General features: G+C 40.7%; 1 protein-coding gene across 1 annotated transcript in view; it reads right to left on the minus strand.

Annotated features, from left to right (window-relative positions):
• Positions 1-7,296: 7,296 nt before the first annotated feature.
• Positions 7,297-19,206, minus strand: part of LDLRAD3 (low density lipoprotein receptor class A domain containing 3) — a 134,572-nt gene continuing 122,662 nt past the window's right edge. The window contains exons 5-6 of the mRNA XM_056852182.1: positions 10,572-10,917; positions 7,297-7,543 (exon numbers count right to left, since the gene is read on the minus strand). Of these exons, the coding sequence (XP_056708160.1) occupies positions 7,297-7,543; positions 10,572-10,917 (593 nt within the window). The remainder of the gene's footprint in view (positions 7,544-10,571; positions 10,918-19,206) is intronic.

Below are 19,206 nucleotides of genomic sequence, written 5' to 3' on the forward strand. Positions count from 1 at the left end.
GACAGTTGGTGCTCTAAAGAGAACTGGAGGCATTCAGCAGATGATTAAACTAAAAGGGAACAAGAGAAGGTAGAACCGGCATGTACATATCCATCTGTTTCCATCCAGAAATTCCAGGCCCTGAGCTAAAAGGGATTAGATATTGTAATCAAGACTGGCAAAACTTTTCTGTATGGAATACTTTATGATCTGATGACATGAGGCCTGCTAGAAGTAATCATTGCCTTTGCTTGAGAAAAAGTCTGCTGGGAACTATTGTTGAGTTAGGTCTGGGAACTTTCCAGAAGCAGTGGCAGTCCTGGGGATGATGCTCAGATGATACTTACCTCTTATTCATCTGTCTAGACAGCATAATATTAGCATGCAGTTCTGTTGGCAAGTGAAAGTTTCTCAGCATTTATACTACTAAATGCAGTTATGAGGGACCAGAAGCTCTTCCCTATTACCTCCTTTATTTTTTATATTAAATTGGCAATTGAACTAGTGTCATGGGTATTTTACAACTCTTCACGATGTGAAATATTGGATGGACTGTCAGTTTCTGATGCCTTTCATTTGTGAAGTGTATTTCTCATGTAATAGTCGGTCTGAAGGGTTTCAATTATTTCCTGTGTTTTTCCATGAACATGACAGGTACTAATGTCATGAGCACCAACTGGACAGTACTTGTAATAGGATCTAGCCTTGGTTAGTTTTAACATTTAACTAAAAAAATATATTCTATTTTTCCTCAGCACAAGTATGCTTAAGGGCTCCATCATGGGAGAACACATCTGTGGGGATTTAAAACACAACAACCCACCCACCCCCACACACAGACACACACACAATATTACCTTGTAGAAACTTCTTCCCTAGATAGCAAAAATAACCCCCATTGTGTTTTATCATAAAACACAAAACTATTACTTGCCTACCAAATAACTATCTAAGGGGTAGGTATTATTTACTGCAATCAACCTCTAGCAAAATACAGCGACAGATAGTACACATATCAAGGTGGCTGATAAGTCTCTTTGAGCAGTCTCAAAAGTATAGGGCATCTGAGCTTTCCACAAACAAGTCAACTGAAAAACTGTGCCTAGATATTTGAAAAACTTCATCTGCTCAGTGATGTGGCTGTCAATTTGCCATCTATGTTTAACAAAGTTTTTGGTCTTTTGAAAATCTATTGTTAACTGTTCTTCCTTAAAATACACTGTTAGAACCCATAGGGCTTTAAAATATTACTCTTCTTCATTAATAAAACCACCGTTTGCAGCTCCTGTCAACAAAAGGCTACTGTTCATAATAGATGCACACATTTTATAAAATACTACGGTTGCCAAATCTGGCTTAGAAAATTCTTGGAGATTTGAGACCAGTGTCTGGAGAGGGCAGAGTCTGGGGAGGGAAGTAAGCTCAGCGGAAATGTGATGTCACATTCTGTGGTGTCACAACCAGGTCAATGGTCATTTCCTCCAAATTCTTCCTTTCGAGGTCACTTTCACCAAAATTTATATTTAAATTTCCCACATTGTATCATTTCTCCCCACCATTTTCTCCCACCATACATCACTTGTAGGCTTCTGTATGCATGTGTTCTTTACATCATCCTAAATCAAAGCTAATATTTCCTATGGTATATCCTAAAAGAAATGGTGTCTTAGAGCAAACTCCTTCTGTAGCCTCTCTAGGACTTTTGTTTCTCCCAAACTCAATGGCATGCCACTGTTTCCTCCAAGGAAACTGATCATTGTATTGTGGAGATCAATTGTCATTCTGGGAGAACTCTAGGCCACACTTTCATATTGGTAACCCTATTAAATACCCAAATGCTGTTAGTAAGTTTGAAGTGTACTTACTCTATATTTTGGTGACTTGACATAAGACAGATCCAGGTTTTTGTGATTCTGATGTATTGCACCGTTTTTTCTAATATGATAGGCCTATAACACAACTGGTTTACTGTCAAGCAGAGACAGGAAAGGCCAGAAGGAATCTTTTTGTTCTGTGATGTTCTGAGCCACAAACCTATATTTAGTGGTTGAGTAACAATAGCTGTTAAGATGAAGGATGCCACCTGCTGTTATGTTTTTGTGGTTTAGACTTTTCTGCCCAAGAAGTAAAATACACTCCTTTATATTGAGGCAGCTCAGATGGTTGCACACTAAAACGTTTCAGTTAAATCTGTCAGTAGATATAATAATATTAGTTGCACTTCACATTTGGACCTCACTTAGAAAATACACAAGAACCACCATGTTCTGAGGTGAAAATTAGGGCATTTATTCAAATCTGGGGTTGATGGGTAATGTTCTTTGATATTTAGACATTCAAGATATTTAGATATTCACAATGACAGGGAATAAGGTTATAGATCCTGCTTACAACTGCTTACCAGGTGCTGATACCAGTGAATAGACAGGCTAGAACCTTGTTAAGATCAGTGTCTTGTTCTGAAACACTTGAATTTAACATCGTGGCCAAGCTTCATTTGTACCACTGAAGTGTATGAACTAATTGGCTCAAGTAGCAACCTGATCACATGGCCCGATGTAAATATATTTAGCCTTGCTCATTTTTTAAACTATGGTTATGAACTAAATCTGAAAGAATAAGCCATGACTAAGGGTGGGTTACAAACCAGGATGTGCCACCATGGTTTGAAGCTAGTTTATAGGTTCTTCTGATGATAAGCTGGTTTTACTAATATCTTTCTATATGCATCCATCAGGGACAAGGATTATCTCAGCAACCTAAACTATGGTTCACTATATATTTGGGATCTTAACCTGGTTTAAGACAATAAGCCATGGTTAGTGCTAACTATTAGTATAATGTCTGCAATGGACCAATGAGAATTTTTTAATGTATCAATGATGCTTACAGAAATACGCTAGGGTTGCCAACTCCAGGTTGGGAAATTCCTGGAGATTTGAGGTAGAGCCTTGGGAGGGGAAGGGGACCTCAGGGGAGGGGAGGGACCGCAGCAGGGTATAATGCCATAGAGCCCATCTTCCCAAGTAGCCATTGTCTCCTGGGGGACTGATCTCTATAGTCTGGAATCCAGTTGTAATTTCAGGAGATCTCCAGCCCCCCCAGGCTGGCAACCCTAAAATGTACAGTATTACTTGAAAGAATTTTAGGGTCAAGTGTGTACAGCTTTATGGTGTAAAAATTAAAGAAATGCAATGCATGTTAAAAGAAAATTCAGTTTCTGCTCCATCATGCATATGGTTTCCAAAATCACTACCTTTAAGTATTTAAGCACTCTTAGAAACTGTCCTACTGTAGACCAAATAAGATGGGCCTGTTCTGAATGCAGGGCTCGTGTTTTTTGAAGAGCAGCCCCCTGTGCTGTATGTCAACCCTCATCTGAAAAAGGAGAGACTTTCCAAAATAGTTTATGATATTGCATGGCTACCTGTGGTTCAAAAACTTTACCATGGGCATGCCCAAGACATTAGGTGTGCCCAAGGTAGCTCTTTGGATCGTAGCCTTTGTAAACAACTACAATATTTAAGTGTTGTAATCATAACTAATGAATTGCTAGAAAATAAAAATATACTGTTCATGCATTACAATTTAAAATAAACACCTTATTTTATCATGAGGTTTGCATTAAATCCTGTTATGAAATGCTCAGATTCTCAGCTTTTCTCAGAATTTATAGCCCCTTCAGGGGATTAATGTTTCCACATTAGAATGCGTAAAATATATGAAAATGTTCATTTGAAGGATATTTGAGGAATATTTTGAACATCTACTAAATGTGCATACTACTGAGGCATGCTACTCTACCATGTCCTTACCAAGTGATTTTTTACAGTGAGGTAGAAAGGCATGTTTACTCTTCTACTGCTCTACTTATATCTTATTCATTTTTAAAAAAACGTTTCCTCTTTAGTAGCCAATGTAAATGCATCCTTAGGTGGAAGTGGGAAAAATGCAAACATACCATTAAAAATGCATTTTATTTTAAGAGTCCAAATCTAAATAGCATCTCAACGCAAATGTATATATGTACAGCCTAAAGAGATGTGTTACGTAGACAGGACAGTTATTAAAAGAGCAAATACTGCTTTCAGTTAAAGCCTTTAAACGCAGGACTTTAGTACTCAGCCAGCGAAATGATCTGAATGATGCCCAAGTACTTAGTACTGTAAGGGCCCATTCATCTCACACAACAAACATTTATCCAATGTATACACCAGAGATTTCAGTGGTAAACAATGTAAATCAAAAGTCGATTTGCAGGGTGTGTATACACATAGAGATGTATTGAAATGTATCGTTCTCTTCACACTTGTTGTTTATGGTTACTACTGCGCATGCTAGGGTTGCCAGCTCCAGGTTGGGAAACTCATGGAGATTTGGGAGTGGAGGCCAGGGATCTCAGTAGGATACAATACCATAGAGTCCACCCTCCAAAGCATCCATTTTCTCTGGGGGAACTGATCTCTGTACTCTGGAGATTAGCTGTAATTCTGAGGAATCCCCAGGTCCCACTTGAAGGCTGGCATCCCTAGGTCATGCACATGTGGTAAATCAGCTAGCAGTGTGAATCAGCCATAATCATAGCAAACACTAAACAAAGAGGAAATGTGTGTTTTGCTGGGCAGTCTATACCAGAGTTACACTCTTCTAAGCCAATTGACTTCAATAGGATCAAAAGGGTAATTCTGCTTAAAACTGCGCTGACTAATTTTCTCTATAAACATCACTGGAAATACTACAACATACATAGTCTTATGAAACTGTATATAAGACACGGCCTCACTGACTGAGTTACTTACGCGCAGGGATATAAGGCCTCACTGACTTACTTACGCGCAGGGATATAAAAATTGTCAGGGTACTTCGCAAAGAACTAGTGCCCTGAAATTTGGTACATGCACAATTGAAGGCACTCTGATTATTTAAAAAACACCCTCCCAAAATTTTTTTAACATTGAACACCTGTCCTCTCCCTCAAAAAGGGAGAGTCAACGTTTATCCTGAATGATTATAGTATTTCCAGGTCACACAGGAAGCTACATTTTGGCACACATGGAGCTTGAAACACCCTGTTGACTCGAAACATTTTAAGAAGGATCATTTGTCCATCCTTATCTCTAAACAGGGAACCTGAAATGTACCACCAAATGGTTAGGCTATTCCAGCATTAGCTAGGCAGCTGGAATATGATACACACACAGTCAAAATACAAGAATTTACAAAGGTCTAAAAGAGAGAGTTATTTTAATAACCCAAGAAGCATCCCTCCAAAGCTAGTTAAGATACTTCTATGCAGTACTCAGATTATGGGGATGAGGGAGCAATCCCAGACCCAGAGCAATGTTTTTAAAAGCTGCGTGAAGGGCCTGGCTTTAACCTCCTGCCTCTGTTTAAGGACTCCATAGCTCCATGTACACTGGCTGAGGGAACTTTCCACTCAAGTAGAAAGTGCCTCACTTAATAATTGCTTTAAAAGTCCCCTTTATCTGTTATGGCAAGATCTAAAATAACCTTGAATAAGAAAAGGATGGTTGGGTAGAGTCCAACTAAAATGGCCATCAGGAACCACAGGAAGAGGACTGGAGTATGTCTACTTGGGCTGGAGAACCTACTGGGGAAGACGGGCAGAACGTCTGCTGCCCTAGAAGATATGTTGAGCCCAAGGTGGTCTCTTTGCTGTATGAAGATTCAGACTAGAGACTGAAAGCAATAAACAGTTTTCTCAACAATTTCTGGAATGGCAGGAAGAGAGGGTTCCAGTCCATATCAAGAGGAGGGCACAGTGAATGTTATTTCGTCCTAGTGTGAACATCAGACAACAGGAGCAGAGATTTCTCTGGCCATGGGGAGTTTGATTAGTGAGAGGAATAATTGTCTTCTTGTGCCATCTACCCCACTTCTCAGTTGATATTCCTTCTCTGGGAGTCTCTGTTAGTGCTCCCAGTATTGGAGAGCTATTCCCTTACTGGACCGCAACACTCACAAGCATAGTGAAAACAAAGGGGGGAGAGGATCATTGCTGCACAGATTTTGGGGAAAAGGAAACAAAAACCATGAATGTAAGGCTTGTTTCTCTAAGATCTGTGCAGTTAAACAGAAATGGGGGTTGCTGGTTAAGTGTTAAGCCTCAACTGGAGAGGGCATAAGATTTCCAAACCCTTTCAAAGGCCCAGCCGTGTTAGTCTTCTGGCACCTTAATGACTAACAAGCATAAGATTTCCTGGACTAGAGCACACTTCATCAGATCTGACGAGTGTGCTCAACTCTCCAAAAGCTTGTGGTTGAAGAGAAATTAGTGTCTGTTGCCGCAAGAGTCCTCTTTACTTTCTCTAAGCGCTTTCCTGATTGCTGTTCACATGCACTTCTGAAGCTTGCTCTTAATGATCCCAGAATGATATGAATAATTTGTATAGCACCCTATTCTGGATGTGGCTTGTGATGACTAGTGGGAGACGATAAAGAGACGTGGGTTGTGGATTTTCCTAAGTGCCCCCTACCTCTCTCCCCATAATTTGAGCACTGTTTCCATGCCATCTAAAAGGATGAAATTTGGTACATGCCCAACCCTCAATAAGAATGAAAGCAGGACATTTTTATACCTCTGTGTATGCGTTTGTGCTGTCAAGTTGCTTCAGACTTATGGCAACCCTATGAAATAAGGACTTCCAAAATGTTCTATCATTAACACTTCGTCATTAACACCTAGCTGTAACAAAACTTGGGGCATGAAGGTTACCTCTTAACAGAGGCCAGCATTCCAGCACAAATCAAACCAAACCAGCCCTAGTAGTTCTGTTTCCTCTTTGGGCTTGAGGGAGGGGCATTTCCAGTAGCAACCAGGAAAATGGATCTATACTTGCAGAATGCAAGCTTTGCGCGCTACTATAACTATATACATACTTACACAGACATAAATACATATTTGTAAAACATCATCAAAAAAATTTCCAAATATAAATGAGTGACTATGCATGTGTATATTCAGACATATACACACAGTAAATACCCCTGAAATACCTTAGAAAAGTAACATGTTACAGACAGAGTCAAACTGAATCTGAACTGAAATTCCAGAACTGCTCCCAAAGACAGCATGCCTAAAATGTAACATGGCTGAGTCCTCTTAGGCACAATATGCTGGTGTGTTTCTCCAAAATCCTTTGAAATGAGTGGGAGTAATTGAATGGAAGCGTTGACAGCGCCAGTTCATTTCCATGAAGTCTGCACTGCGGAAGTCCTGAAGGATGAGCCCACGTGCTTCTCGACGTTTTAACTTCTTAGCACAGATCCATCCGTAAGAATGTCATAAATAGCTGCTCACTGTTCCTCAGCAGAAAGGGAGCTGATTAAAGAGACACTTTGCTCAGATGGAATTTCTCGCAGTGTATTATTAATGGTGCTTCTGGTTCGACTGCTTTCTGCGTGCAGTTGACTTCTTGCCACTGGAGCATCGGTGCTCACCACACTCCCAGTCCGAGATCGGTAAGGAGGGAGATCTACACGATTCTGAGATTCTGATTCTGAGGAATATGGAGGTGGAGGAAGATCAAACCATGGAGGTCTGCTGCAACATATAAATAAGGCAACATGTCACTCAATACACAAAGAGGAACCTGGATCTGTTGCATTAACCCAAAAGGAAGATGATCCTGATTGTAAGATGATCCCCATAAAATCTTATAAACAAAATTACTGTACATAACTGTAACTTGTACGTGAATGGATGATGACTCCCTCTTTTTTTCTGGACAGCACACCTGGAGAGAAAAAAACCCCTAATTTTCCTTTTTGGGTAAACATAGAACAAGTTTCTAAATTTAAGGCAACATGCAGACATTCTTTATCTCAGTGACCAAGCTGCTGCAGTAAACCTATGAATACCAGTGCTGAGAGACAACAGCAGGAACATAAGGAGGAGACCTTGGGCTCTATGCCCTGTATGCTGGGACTCCAGAGTAACCGGTTGGCCACTGCGTTAAACAGGATGCTGGACTAAGTGGACCACAGGTTTGATTGGGCAGGGCACCTCTTATGTTCCAGCTGTGCTGTGTTCAAACAAATTACCAGTCCAGGATAATTTTTTAAAAAATCCACCAGTTTCCTCACTTTGCAGCAAAAATCAGCTACGCATAACACTACTTGGCTGTTGACTGTGACATGAAAACCCCTGCTATCTCTGAGGAGTTTGGTAATTCTTTTAAACTTGATCTTTTTTTTAAAAAAAAAAAGATAGTAAAAGCGATGAATACATGTTTTAATAAATGGTTTATGCAAGGCTTCTTTTTTTTCTTCTAAAAAAAGGTAGACAACCTGCAGCAAGCATGGATGAAAGGGCAAGGCAGATGACTGAATTTGATAAGTGAAACAAATCTGTCCGTTAAATACATTGTGAAGGCAGGAGGAAAGGAGACCGACTCTGTGGAAGAACAACTACTGAGTGAATCCTGTTCAAAGATAAGTTTGCATCAGCTTTAACATGAATAATATGCTTGGCATTTGTACGGCTAGATATAGTTAAGATCTTGGTATAAATTATGAAAAGGTTAAGTTAATTGCACATTTTACAGAAGCTGATACTGGGCTATAGAACTGTTCAGGCAGCGGGATGCAGGCTATTCTTCCTAGCTTCAGGACAGCAGTGATAAAGAACTGGACTGCTGGACTGACTCCAAGGCATGCTGGAAATCTGTCAGCGTTACAAAAGCTGCTGCCTGATGCCATGTTATCTCCACAATCTCCTCTGAAAGCAGTGTTGGTTTTAGTAACAAAGCCAAGGAACGAATAAATTGGCTTGCTGCTTCTAAAGACTGCAGTTGTAGCTATGTAGCTGGTACAACTACCTGGGCAGGAACTGGGAAGGCACAGAGATAGGAAAGTTGTATTTTTTATAGGGCCCATGACCAATAAGTGGACATGTCATCAAGTTCCAAGTGCCGCCTTGTAAAGACTGAGAAAGCTGAGCTTAGTGCCAGCAACAATACATGGAGTAACTAACAGTTAGCCACCAAAACAATGAATCCCATAGGCCTAAGCACTTATATCCTGCAAAATAAATGAGCTTGGGTATTAATCTGTTGTATGGAATCCAGGCATCTTCTCTACGATAACATGGACAGACACTTGTACACTTCGTTGCGCGGAAATTTACCTTTCTGTCCCACAAGTGGGGACTTGTGAGTGCTGTGTAGAGTGTGGTTGTGCAAGCATCATGAGTACACATGCTAGACTCTGGCAGCGATGCTACTGATAGCAAATGACAACTCCTTATCCCCATACTTGTGTACAATCTTTTTCAAGTTTAATTTTTATTCTTAAACTATTAATTATTAAATTAAATTATTAATGTATTAACTCTTTAAAGGCTGGACACTCCTTGCCCACCTCCTCGGCAACAGAGTGCCAGAACTTGGTACACTCTGCCTGTTATTTTTCTAGAGCATCTTTTTGAATTCTTTAAAGGATCCACACTCTTTCTATCCAGTATTAGAGTTCACCTTTGAATTTTTTTTTAAAAGCCCAGAAAATAAAATTGCAGTAACATTGCTGTCATTTTCCAGTTTGTGGGGAAAGACTATCACTTTTATTAGCGCTAACATGGGCTACTCTGAATGCAGCATTACTCACCCGGAAAGGCACCTAACAATTACAGTTAATATCAATAAGTGAACCCCCCTAAAAATTACAGACACTTGGCATCACAATATAGTTCAATAGCGACAAGACATTTTTTCTAACACATTTAAAATGTCACAAAGAGCACTGTAAAAAAATGACAGACTGCATTCCAATGATAACAGGTATTCTAACAGGACTCAGTACCGTCAGCCAGTTACTGGCTATCAATAACTAAAAGGTTAGAGGGACTGTAAGGTCAATCACTAAAATGGAACAAGAGCTGCAAAACCTTTGAGGAAACCCGAGTAACCACGTTGTGTGCAATGAAAGAGAAGCATTGCTATGTAGAAACACAGGGGTACACAGAAGCGACAATGCACCACAGTCGTGGGAGCTAATTTCTGTGCACAATATGGGGATGTATGCCTCTTGCACATGCATACCTTTGGTCTAGCACCGCTTCTGAATAAGATGGTGGAGAGTCTAAATCTGGTGTCCGGTGGTAGGCCTGGTTAGACATGTACTGAACCCCATTGTTGACACTGTAGGTGACACTGCAGTGATGCATATTAGGAGATTTAAAAAGATCCCCAGGGTGGAGAGACTTTGCCCATGTAACACAGGGTAGCTGGAAACCACTGAGCGTGTATTTTTTAGATGTCCCCTCTACAAGTCAGCCAGCTTCAATATTATTGACCCTTTGATTAGGGAAATGGGCTCTGATGATGAGGGTGAATGGACCAAAAGGTTTCTGCTGGGCGACAGCTTCCCAATCACCACCCAGGTTGCAAAATATTGTGCAGTAGCAATGAAGCTACGTCGCCTTAATGTATTTCTTTAATCTGTGGAAACGTAAAATTGGGTGATTCCTAATTTTGTTGGCCTTGATTGTAAACATCTACTCTGTATGGTCAGTTTCTGTTTTACCTGGCATATTAGTTGCAAATAAAATTTTATTTATTTATTTCTTTACATACCTTTGGTCTAGCACCGCTTCTGAATAAGATGGTGGAGAGTCTAAACCTGGTGGCCGGTGGTAGGCCTGGTTGGACATGTACTGAACCCCGTTGTTGACATTGTAGGTGACGCTGCAGCGATGCGGATGATCGAGAACAACCAGCCGGGACAGGAGGACAGGGTGCTGCAGCCGGTGCACAGGGAGAGTCATGAGGTTGTTGCGTTTCCGCTGGTGGTGCAACACCAAGGCGAGCAGGGCCACCACCAGCACAAAAATGGCAGAGCTGCCAATGATTGCATAGGTAATGCTGGGGTAGTACAGCAGCTGAGGCTCCGTGGTCACATAATCCTGATCACTGCCGGATTCTGCAAGACACAGAAAAGGAGAGGGGGAAAAATAAGATCAGCCTTAGCAGAAGGGTTAACGTTTCCCTTGTGTATTCTCTGCTAATATACAACTGCCTGACTGGCTTTCCGCTAAATTTGGTCATTCTTCAGGAAGTATGGAAACTTAGCTTATCAAGAACAGATGCACATAAAATGGAGAGGGTTTGACAGGAATTGCACATTCCCTCTGGCCTGCGTTGGTTGGTTCTGCCTTGCACAGATTTGCTCAAAGACTGTAGAGGGAAACCAAAGCTCAGCAGGAAAGACAAAGATGATTTCTTCTCCTTAGCAGGAGGGGTAAGTCACATGCACATTCCATGTAGTAAGGCAGAATTTAGTTTGTCAGGATCTCAGTAGAATACTAGTCCAAACAGTACATCTATAAAAGTGTCCAGTCTGTGCTGGTAGATTGTAGCTGGAAAAAAAAGCAGGCGAATCAAAATTCCATAACATTTCCCTGTTTCATTGCCTGGAGGAACATTTTTCTTGTCATGGGCAACTGGGACACATGCTATTTACATGCTGGGGCTTATAAATGGCTTGGGCCACACGGCATAATCACTTCCCTATCCAAAAAAGATACAATGCTGAAAGATTCAATTCACTCTCTCTCTCTTTTTGCTTCAAGGGAGTAAAAGATGGGGCTACCAATTTCTTATTATAGCAGTTTTAATGCCAGTAATGTCAGCTGGGAGTAAAAGAAAGAAACATTCAAATGTTTATGTAGTTTTGTGAAAACTGAAAGTTATTTCCTGAAATTCAACAAACAGTTCCCTGTCCAAATATTCAGAAGCCAAAATCCTATCTCCCTCTGATTTAAATTTCAGTACTGCAGCTCCTCTATTTGGTTGGCTGCAAACACAACCACTTCAAAAACTATCTTGCCAGATACGATAGTAGATTTAAAGGATTCTGTTATTTAAATTTAAACATATCTGTTTAAATAAGGGTTCATCTGCTAGCAAAGAAAGAAGGTGAATATGATTTAAGGAACATCAGTCATCCTCTGCTCTGTTATCTTAGGCCAAAGAAATATCTCTCTCTCAAGATTATATTTTCTTGCGTTTCAGGCAGCTCCATTTGGATGAAGGAAAGTCTGATTCACCTTCTCCACTGTGACCTAGTGGCGCATATATAGAAATGTCTGCTTCCATCCTATAAGTCATGCCAAAATTGCCATAGAAAAATTCTTATGCTATCCAAACAATACTCCAGATCCTTTCCTATAGTTGATGGAATAATCTTAAACATCCAAGATTCACATACGCCACCTTGCAGTCCATTGTGGACTGAACCACTTCTGATGACAGGTAGAGAATAATATGTTTGAATGCTATGATAATCAGCTACTGAATCCGCTGGACCTGGTTTCCTCTTCCGTTTCCAAGAGAATAATTGTGCTGAAATGCACTGCTCCTTTACTAAACATTTCTTCCTTTTCCGTTAAAAATATAAACTTTGCCCCCCAAGTTTATTTCTTTATATTTCTTTATATACACATACACCCATAACTAGAATGAATGCATATTCTTCCCCTCTTTGTCACAGCATCTTCCACACTTCTCTCATTTTGTTGTCTCCTCGATGGCAAATTTACATTCTTAAGTTTATCAGGACAGGGACCTGTCTTGTAGAATCCTGAAAAGCACTGTGCACACTGATAGTGTATATAAAGAATAACCCTCCCTTTGTTTTCTTTCATTACCCCTCAATCCCACTCATAACAAATGATCCCAAATATCTATCCTATCTTCAAATTATATTGAGTCGAATAAATAAGGTTTAGAAAAGGAAAAGTATAGGAATCCTCAATGCAGGACAATCAAGTGCATTCAGCTCAATAGAAATCAATGACTACTATTGCTGCCTCTTGTGTCAAAGGATTGCCACTACCTGCACTGTGCAAATAGTTCCTAACATGAGAGAATTTACAGGGATGAGTGGAAAGAGGAAGAGAGAATTTGTTGTTGATGCCATTTGATAGAATAGTGCACCTTCTCTGCTTCCCAGCAAACCAGCATCTCTCAAGAATGGACAGTTCTTCCCAGATCAACAAATAATCAGAAGCAAGGAACCTGCAAAGACTTGTGGGGGGGACATCTCATTCTCCCCCACTATTTCCTCCTTCCCTACCCTGAAATCTCCCATGGCTTCTCCTTTTCCTGATTCCTTCTCTCCACCAGCCAATCTACCTTTATCTGCCCCCACCCTTTCTTCAGCTTTCCTTCCTTCCCTCCAGCTGACAGCTTCTACCCAGGAAAACTACGGCTGAATTGCACAGTGCCAGTTGCTGGGCTGGGCCGAGTTGCATGGTGGAGAACCTGAAAGGACTTGTGAGGCACCTCATTTTCCTCTGTATCTTCCTCCCTGCACTGTTTCTTTCTTTCCTCCTGGCACCCCCATATCCTTGGCCTTTCCCATTTCCTTATCTCCTTCCCAGTGTGGTGTAGTGATTAGGAGCAGTGGACTCTAATCTGGAGAACTGGGTTTGATTCCCCACTCCTCCACGTGAGCGGCGGACACTAATCTGGTGAACCGGGTTGTTTTCTCCAGTCCTACACTTGAAGCCAGCTGGTGAGCTTGGGCTAATCACAGTTCTCTGAACTCTCTCACCCCCCCCCCCCCCACAAGGAGTCTGTTGTGGGGAGAGGAAGGGAAGGAGATTGTAAGCCAGTTTGATTCTCCTTAAAAGATAAAGTCGGCATATAAAAACCAACTCTTCTTCTTCATCATCTGCCCCCATCTTCAACTATATTTATTATTTATTCGCTTCATGTATACTTACAGGACAATTATTAGCACATTACCTTTGATTCTTTTGCAGGACAATGACTCAGCTCAAACCCAACCCCCTTCTGACTATATATTACTCTTCCTACACACTTGACACTGAGAGACACTGTCCTTCAGTGTTACTCCTCTGAAGATGCCTGCCACAGCCGCTGGCGAAACGTCAGGAAAGAAAATACAAAGACCACGGTCACCCAGCCTGGATAACCTACAAGAACCGATGAACTCTGACCATGAAAGCCTTCGACAATATTTCCAATGAACTGAGTTTCCTACAGATAGAGTATTTTTCTGTGAAGAGCCAGGTATGACAAGGGAGATTTATAATACTCTGTTTGTTCTATTACAACAGAGTAGACAAGCCTAAATTAACTCAGATGTATGTCGTTACGATTCTTCTCTGTTTTTGTTAGCAAGATCTGTGTAGCCTAATGGCACTAGACAGAGATAAGTTCATCAATGCTTCTTATGCTTTTTAAGCCTCATTATCAACAAAAAATGCCGAGTGTCAGACTAGAAGCTTTGAGGGTAAACATATGAAAAAGAGTCCTGTGAATCATTACAACTGAACAGAAGGTTGGTAATGGGAAACATTACAGGGTATACTCATTGGACTGTTTTATTAACCATGAACAAATGACACCATCTCAAAATTATTAAAAAGGTCTCGGACCAATTGCATTAAGGCTGTTAGACTGTGGAATTGGAGAGGCCATTACTTTGTCTCTCTCAAGCCTCCTCACTGGGTGCACTTTTTCACGCTTCATCGGGATGAAAGCTTTTGAAATACATAAACGGAACAGACATCTGAGGTTTTAATGAGCAAAGGTAATGGCTCCTCTCCCACAGAAGATACCTCTTTAACGCCACATTTAAATTCCAATAGGTTCAAAGGTTGTGGGTGCTGCTTCGAAGGTTGCAGGAGATGATGAAAGTCAAAGCACTAAGGCTGGTGTTCAGTGCACATTTTTTGTACTGGAATTCCTTTCAAAAGTCTTAGATCGGAGCATAGTGGTACTCTGGCTTCTGATGCTTCTTAACAGTGTGTTTCTTCAGACTCTACTTGGATTATGCTCCTACATTCTTACAAAGAAAAGACTGTGAGGAACATGAAAGAACAAGCACTGGCCAGGGTGTAGGAAGGAAAGCTCTCTTCAAAGCCCCATCCAGATTCAGATGTGTGGCAGTGTCTTCTCCACAGTTTCTTCATACTGGTTGCATGACAGAATTTTTTGTTGTTGTAAATCCAGGCTTAGGAGGGAAGGCAGAATGGTACAGCCCGATCTCGTCAGATCTTGGAAGCTAAGCAGGGTCATCCCTGGTTAGTATTTGGATGGGAGACTACCAAGGAATGCCAGGGTTGCTGTGCAGAGGAAGGCACTGGCAAACCACCTCTGTTAGTCTCTTGCCATGAAAACCCCATAAGGGATCGTCATACGTCGGCTGCGACTTGACGACACTTTACACAAATCCAGGCTTAACTATACATGCAATGGAATGAGGGGATGTAGTCCCCCCTATGTATAGCAGCCAGTCTCAGACTGCAACTGCCACAACAGCGAAGAATGTATCTATGCCTGGAGAATGTAAATAGTTGATTTGTTGGATCAGACCTAGGCTCATTTAGTCTAGCATTCTCTTTCAACAGTGGTGAAGTACATGGCTCTGGGTATTCACAAGCAGGGCATAAAGCCAATAGCCCTCTCTGTTTTTCCCCAGAACCTGGCCTTCAGATGTACGCTACCTTTTATATATGGAGATATATCATTTAACCATTAGTTAATGTATATCTATCATTTTTATACTGACTTTTCTCAAGGTGCACAGAGCAGCTTTCATAGTTCTCCCTCCCTCATTTTATCCTCACAACAACCCAGTGAGGTAGGTTAGCTGAGAGAGCGCGACTAGCCTGAAGTTACCCAGTAAGCTTCATGACAAAGGGTGGGTTTGAACCTGCGTCTCTCAGAACCTAATCTGATGCTCTAACAACCATGTCACAGTGTAAAGATGCCAACCTCCAGGTACTAGCTGGAGATCTCCTGCTATTACAACTGATCTCCAGCCGATAGAGATCAGTTCACCTGGAGAAAATGGCCACTTTGGCAATTGGACTCTATGGCATTGAAGTCCCTCCCCTTCCCAAACCCTGCCCTCCTCAGGCTCCGCTCCAAAAACCTCCCGCTGGTGGTGAAGAGGGACCTGGCAACCCTACCACAGTGTGACATTTTGAGAGACTTAAACAAACAAGCAAAAAAATTTCTCAAGCCTCTCGTTTATCCTCGGTCACCATTTTAGTCCTCAAATTCTTACAGAGCTTTACAAGAGCAAGGTCAGTGGAACAGCCCATGTCAACTTTTGCTTTTTATTGTAAGACAATTACACACTGATTCACCAAACCCCAGAAGTTACCTCTCACCTTCACTCTTTTTTATTTTCTCCAATGCCAGATAATTATATTGAGCATATTTTCTGCCTGTTTTTAGTGTGGGAATAAATAAGGTATATGAACAAAGTTTGAAAATAAGCACAGAACATGTCATGACTTAGCTGCAGTTCTAACATTAATCCTAGATCTATAAAAGGAAACAATGTGCATAAATAACCTCAGCAACTTGCATGGTTTACAAGGAGACATTTTCCAACATACTTATGTAATTTATCAGCACGTAAGATCTTGTAAAACAGACTAGGGTAAAAGGTGCCTCTGGGACAAATCACACAACCATCTTACCCTGTGACAGTTGTAAGAAAAAGACCATCCCTAATGGTTAGTATGTTGAGTTGGCCATGTACATGTGCTGTCATGGGCTGAACTTAGTCTAGATTCTGTGTGGGATGGCTGTCTAGAAAATGCCATAAAGATGAGGAATGTGAACCTAATCTTTTTGAGTCTAAGCAATATTCTATTCAGATGCACCACAGGATTGCAACTGCATCATAAATGAAAGTATTCCTTAATAAGGGCGCTGACTAGAGTTGCCAGGTCCATCTTTGCCGCCGCAGCAAGGTTTTTGGGGCAGAGCTTGAGGAGGGCGGAGTTTGGGGAGGGGAGGGACTTCAATGCCATAGAGTTCAGTTGCCAAAGCAGCCATTTTCTCCAGGTGAACTGATCTCTATTGGCTGGAAATAAGTTGTAACAGCAGGAGATCTCCAGCTAGTACATGGAGGTTGTGTGAAATAATAGTATCAAGCTCACTAAGTTATATGCAAAAGTGTGATTATATTATATAAAGTGCAAGGAGCCAACAATGATAAGGATACATACATGAACATATATACAAAGATAGAATGTAGCTAGCAAGCTACCAAACAAGATGGTCAGTTTCAACAATTTCAACAGTTTCAACAATTGTCTTTCAAAGGTAAGTACAATGACTTATTCTATATATTTCTTTCCAGGGAAGAAGATGGAGCCTGGAGCAGATAGAGGCACATCAAAGCTGGAAGCGCCCTCCGGATGGTTTCAACGCTTTCACTGTCAAAAGACAGCTTCCTCAGCCAAAAGCCTCAGGATGTTTCTCCTATGGATCATAACAAAAATTATACTTGAAACCATCTAACTCGTTTCTATCCCTCAAATTTTTCATTAATAAACCTTAGAAGGAAGCAAGTTATACAGGAGAATTATACAAAAGATTTTTTAACATACGTTATAATCACAATGTATTCTTAAAACATGTATCTTTTTCCTTCTATGCGCCCAGTTGGCTGCTTGGATAAAGCTGCTTGTATTCTCTCAGCACAGCTGAAAACTACTTATTGCTTAATGCTAACATGAACGGATTCCTTGACTGATTGCCGGAGCTTGTGCCAGCTGCAATGGTTAGAGCTGCAAGCATGCTGATTTTGTTAAAGGAACCTTACCTAAATGCTATGGATCTCACAAAAAACAGGATAGATCTAGTTCATTGTTCAGGCCATAAGGAAAATATGATTTAAACAGATAAATAAATTTCATTTCTTGTCTCAAGAGTATATTCTGAACATTGTCAATATTGTATAATTCTCCTGTATAGCTTGCTTCCTTCTAAGGTTTATTAATGAAAAATTTGAGGGATAGAAACGAGTTAGATGGTTTCAAGTATAATTTTTGTTATGAACCATAGGAGAAACATCCTGAGGCTTTTGGCTGAGGAAGCTGTCTTTTGACAGTGAAAGCGTTGAAACCATCCGGAGGGCGCTTCCAGCTTTGATGTGCCTCTATCTGCTCCTGGCTCCATCTTCTTCCCTGGAAAGAAATATATAGAATAAGTCATTGTACTTACCTTTGAAAGACAATTGTTGAAACTGTTGAAATTGTTGAAACTGACCATCTTGTTTGGTAGCTTGCTAGCTACATTCTATCTTTGTATATATGTTCATGTATGTATCCTTATCATTGTTGGCTCCTTGCACTTTATATAATATAATCACACTTTTGCATCTAACTTAACGAGCTTGATATTTCACACAGCTTGTCTATTTAGTATCGGTGCTTTATTTTTGCTAAGTACATGGAGGTTGGCAACCCTAATGCTGACACACTTTGCCAACATGGTGGCTGGGGGCATCAAGATGCACTAACGAACAAACTACAAGTCAGAAGACAAACATGGGGTGTCCCGGTTTTTACTTTGTAATGATGTGAGTTTGGGTGAAGGCATTTGCAGGGAGAGGGATATTGACATTCCTGTGCCCATGAAATCTCCCTCCCACTAACTCTTTCACAGGCCACATCATACCTCCCTACAAATGCTCATATCTGCATTCATGTTACCCCATGTTAGCATATGTGGGCTTGGGAACATATACATGCAGGGCTAACATTTAATTCTACCCTTATATTTTAAACCGTCTGGGCAGGAGATATGCCTCTTCCATGTTCTCTTCGATATCTAGCATACTAAATGGATACAGACACAATTTACTTAGTATGCATAAATAAGAAATTAACTAATAGGAGGATACTGTGTAAGCAGTCCAGGCGATTGGCTTGTACAGGGGGAAAGACATGGTGATAATGAGGCTCCGAGTTAAAATCCAAGGGGTTTAATGAGCCTGCAGAGTCAGCGGCAGTTGGCAAGAAATACTGCCTGCCAGCACGATCTAGATATACTGTAACGTGTATTTTAATCCACTTTCAAATGTAGTACAGTCATTCAAAGACTATTTTTGCAGGAAGGGCTGTTCTGAAAAACTGCTAGCCCAACATTTATCTACTTTAGAGTATTACTTTTATGAATGCCATTCCTTTCAAGTATTTACTCTAGGGAGTAGTAGTCAGATAAACAGTCCTTATGGTTTCATTCTCCAAAAGATAGTGTCGTGATGATTTAGAAACTTGCATTATCCTGTGACCAAGGCTAGAAAATCCGTACTGAAAGTGGACATAAACAAGATTCATTAGGTCATGCAGTACATACTTGAACATTATTTCCAATCTCTGATCATTAGTGTACTGTTTATGCATATGGTGCCTAAAATTAAGAATTGTACTAA

This window comes from Euleptes europaea, chromosome 6 (genome assembly GCF_029931775.1).
Source record: "Euleptes europaea isolate rEulEur1 chromosome 6, rEulEur1.hap1, whole genome shotgun sequence".
Classification (NCBI taxonomy): domain Eukaryota; kingdom Metazoa; phylum Chordata; class Lepidosauria; order Squamata; family Sphaerodactylidae; genus Euleptes; species Euleptes europaea.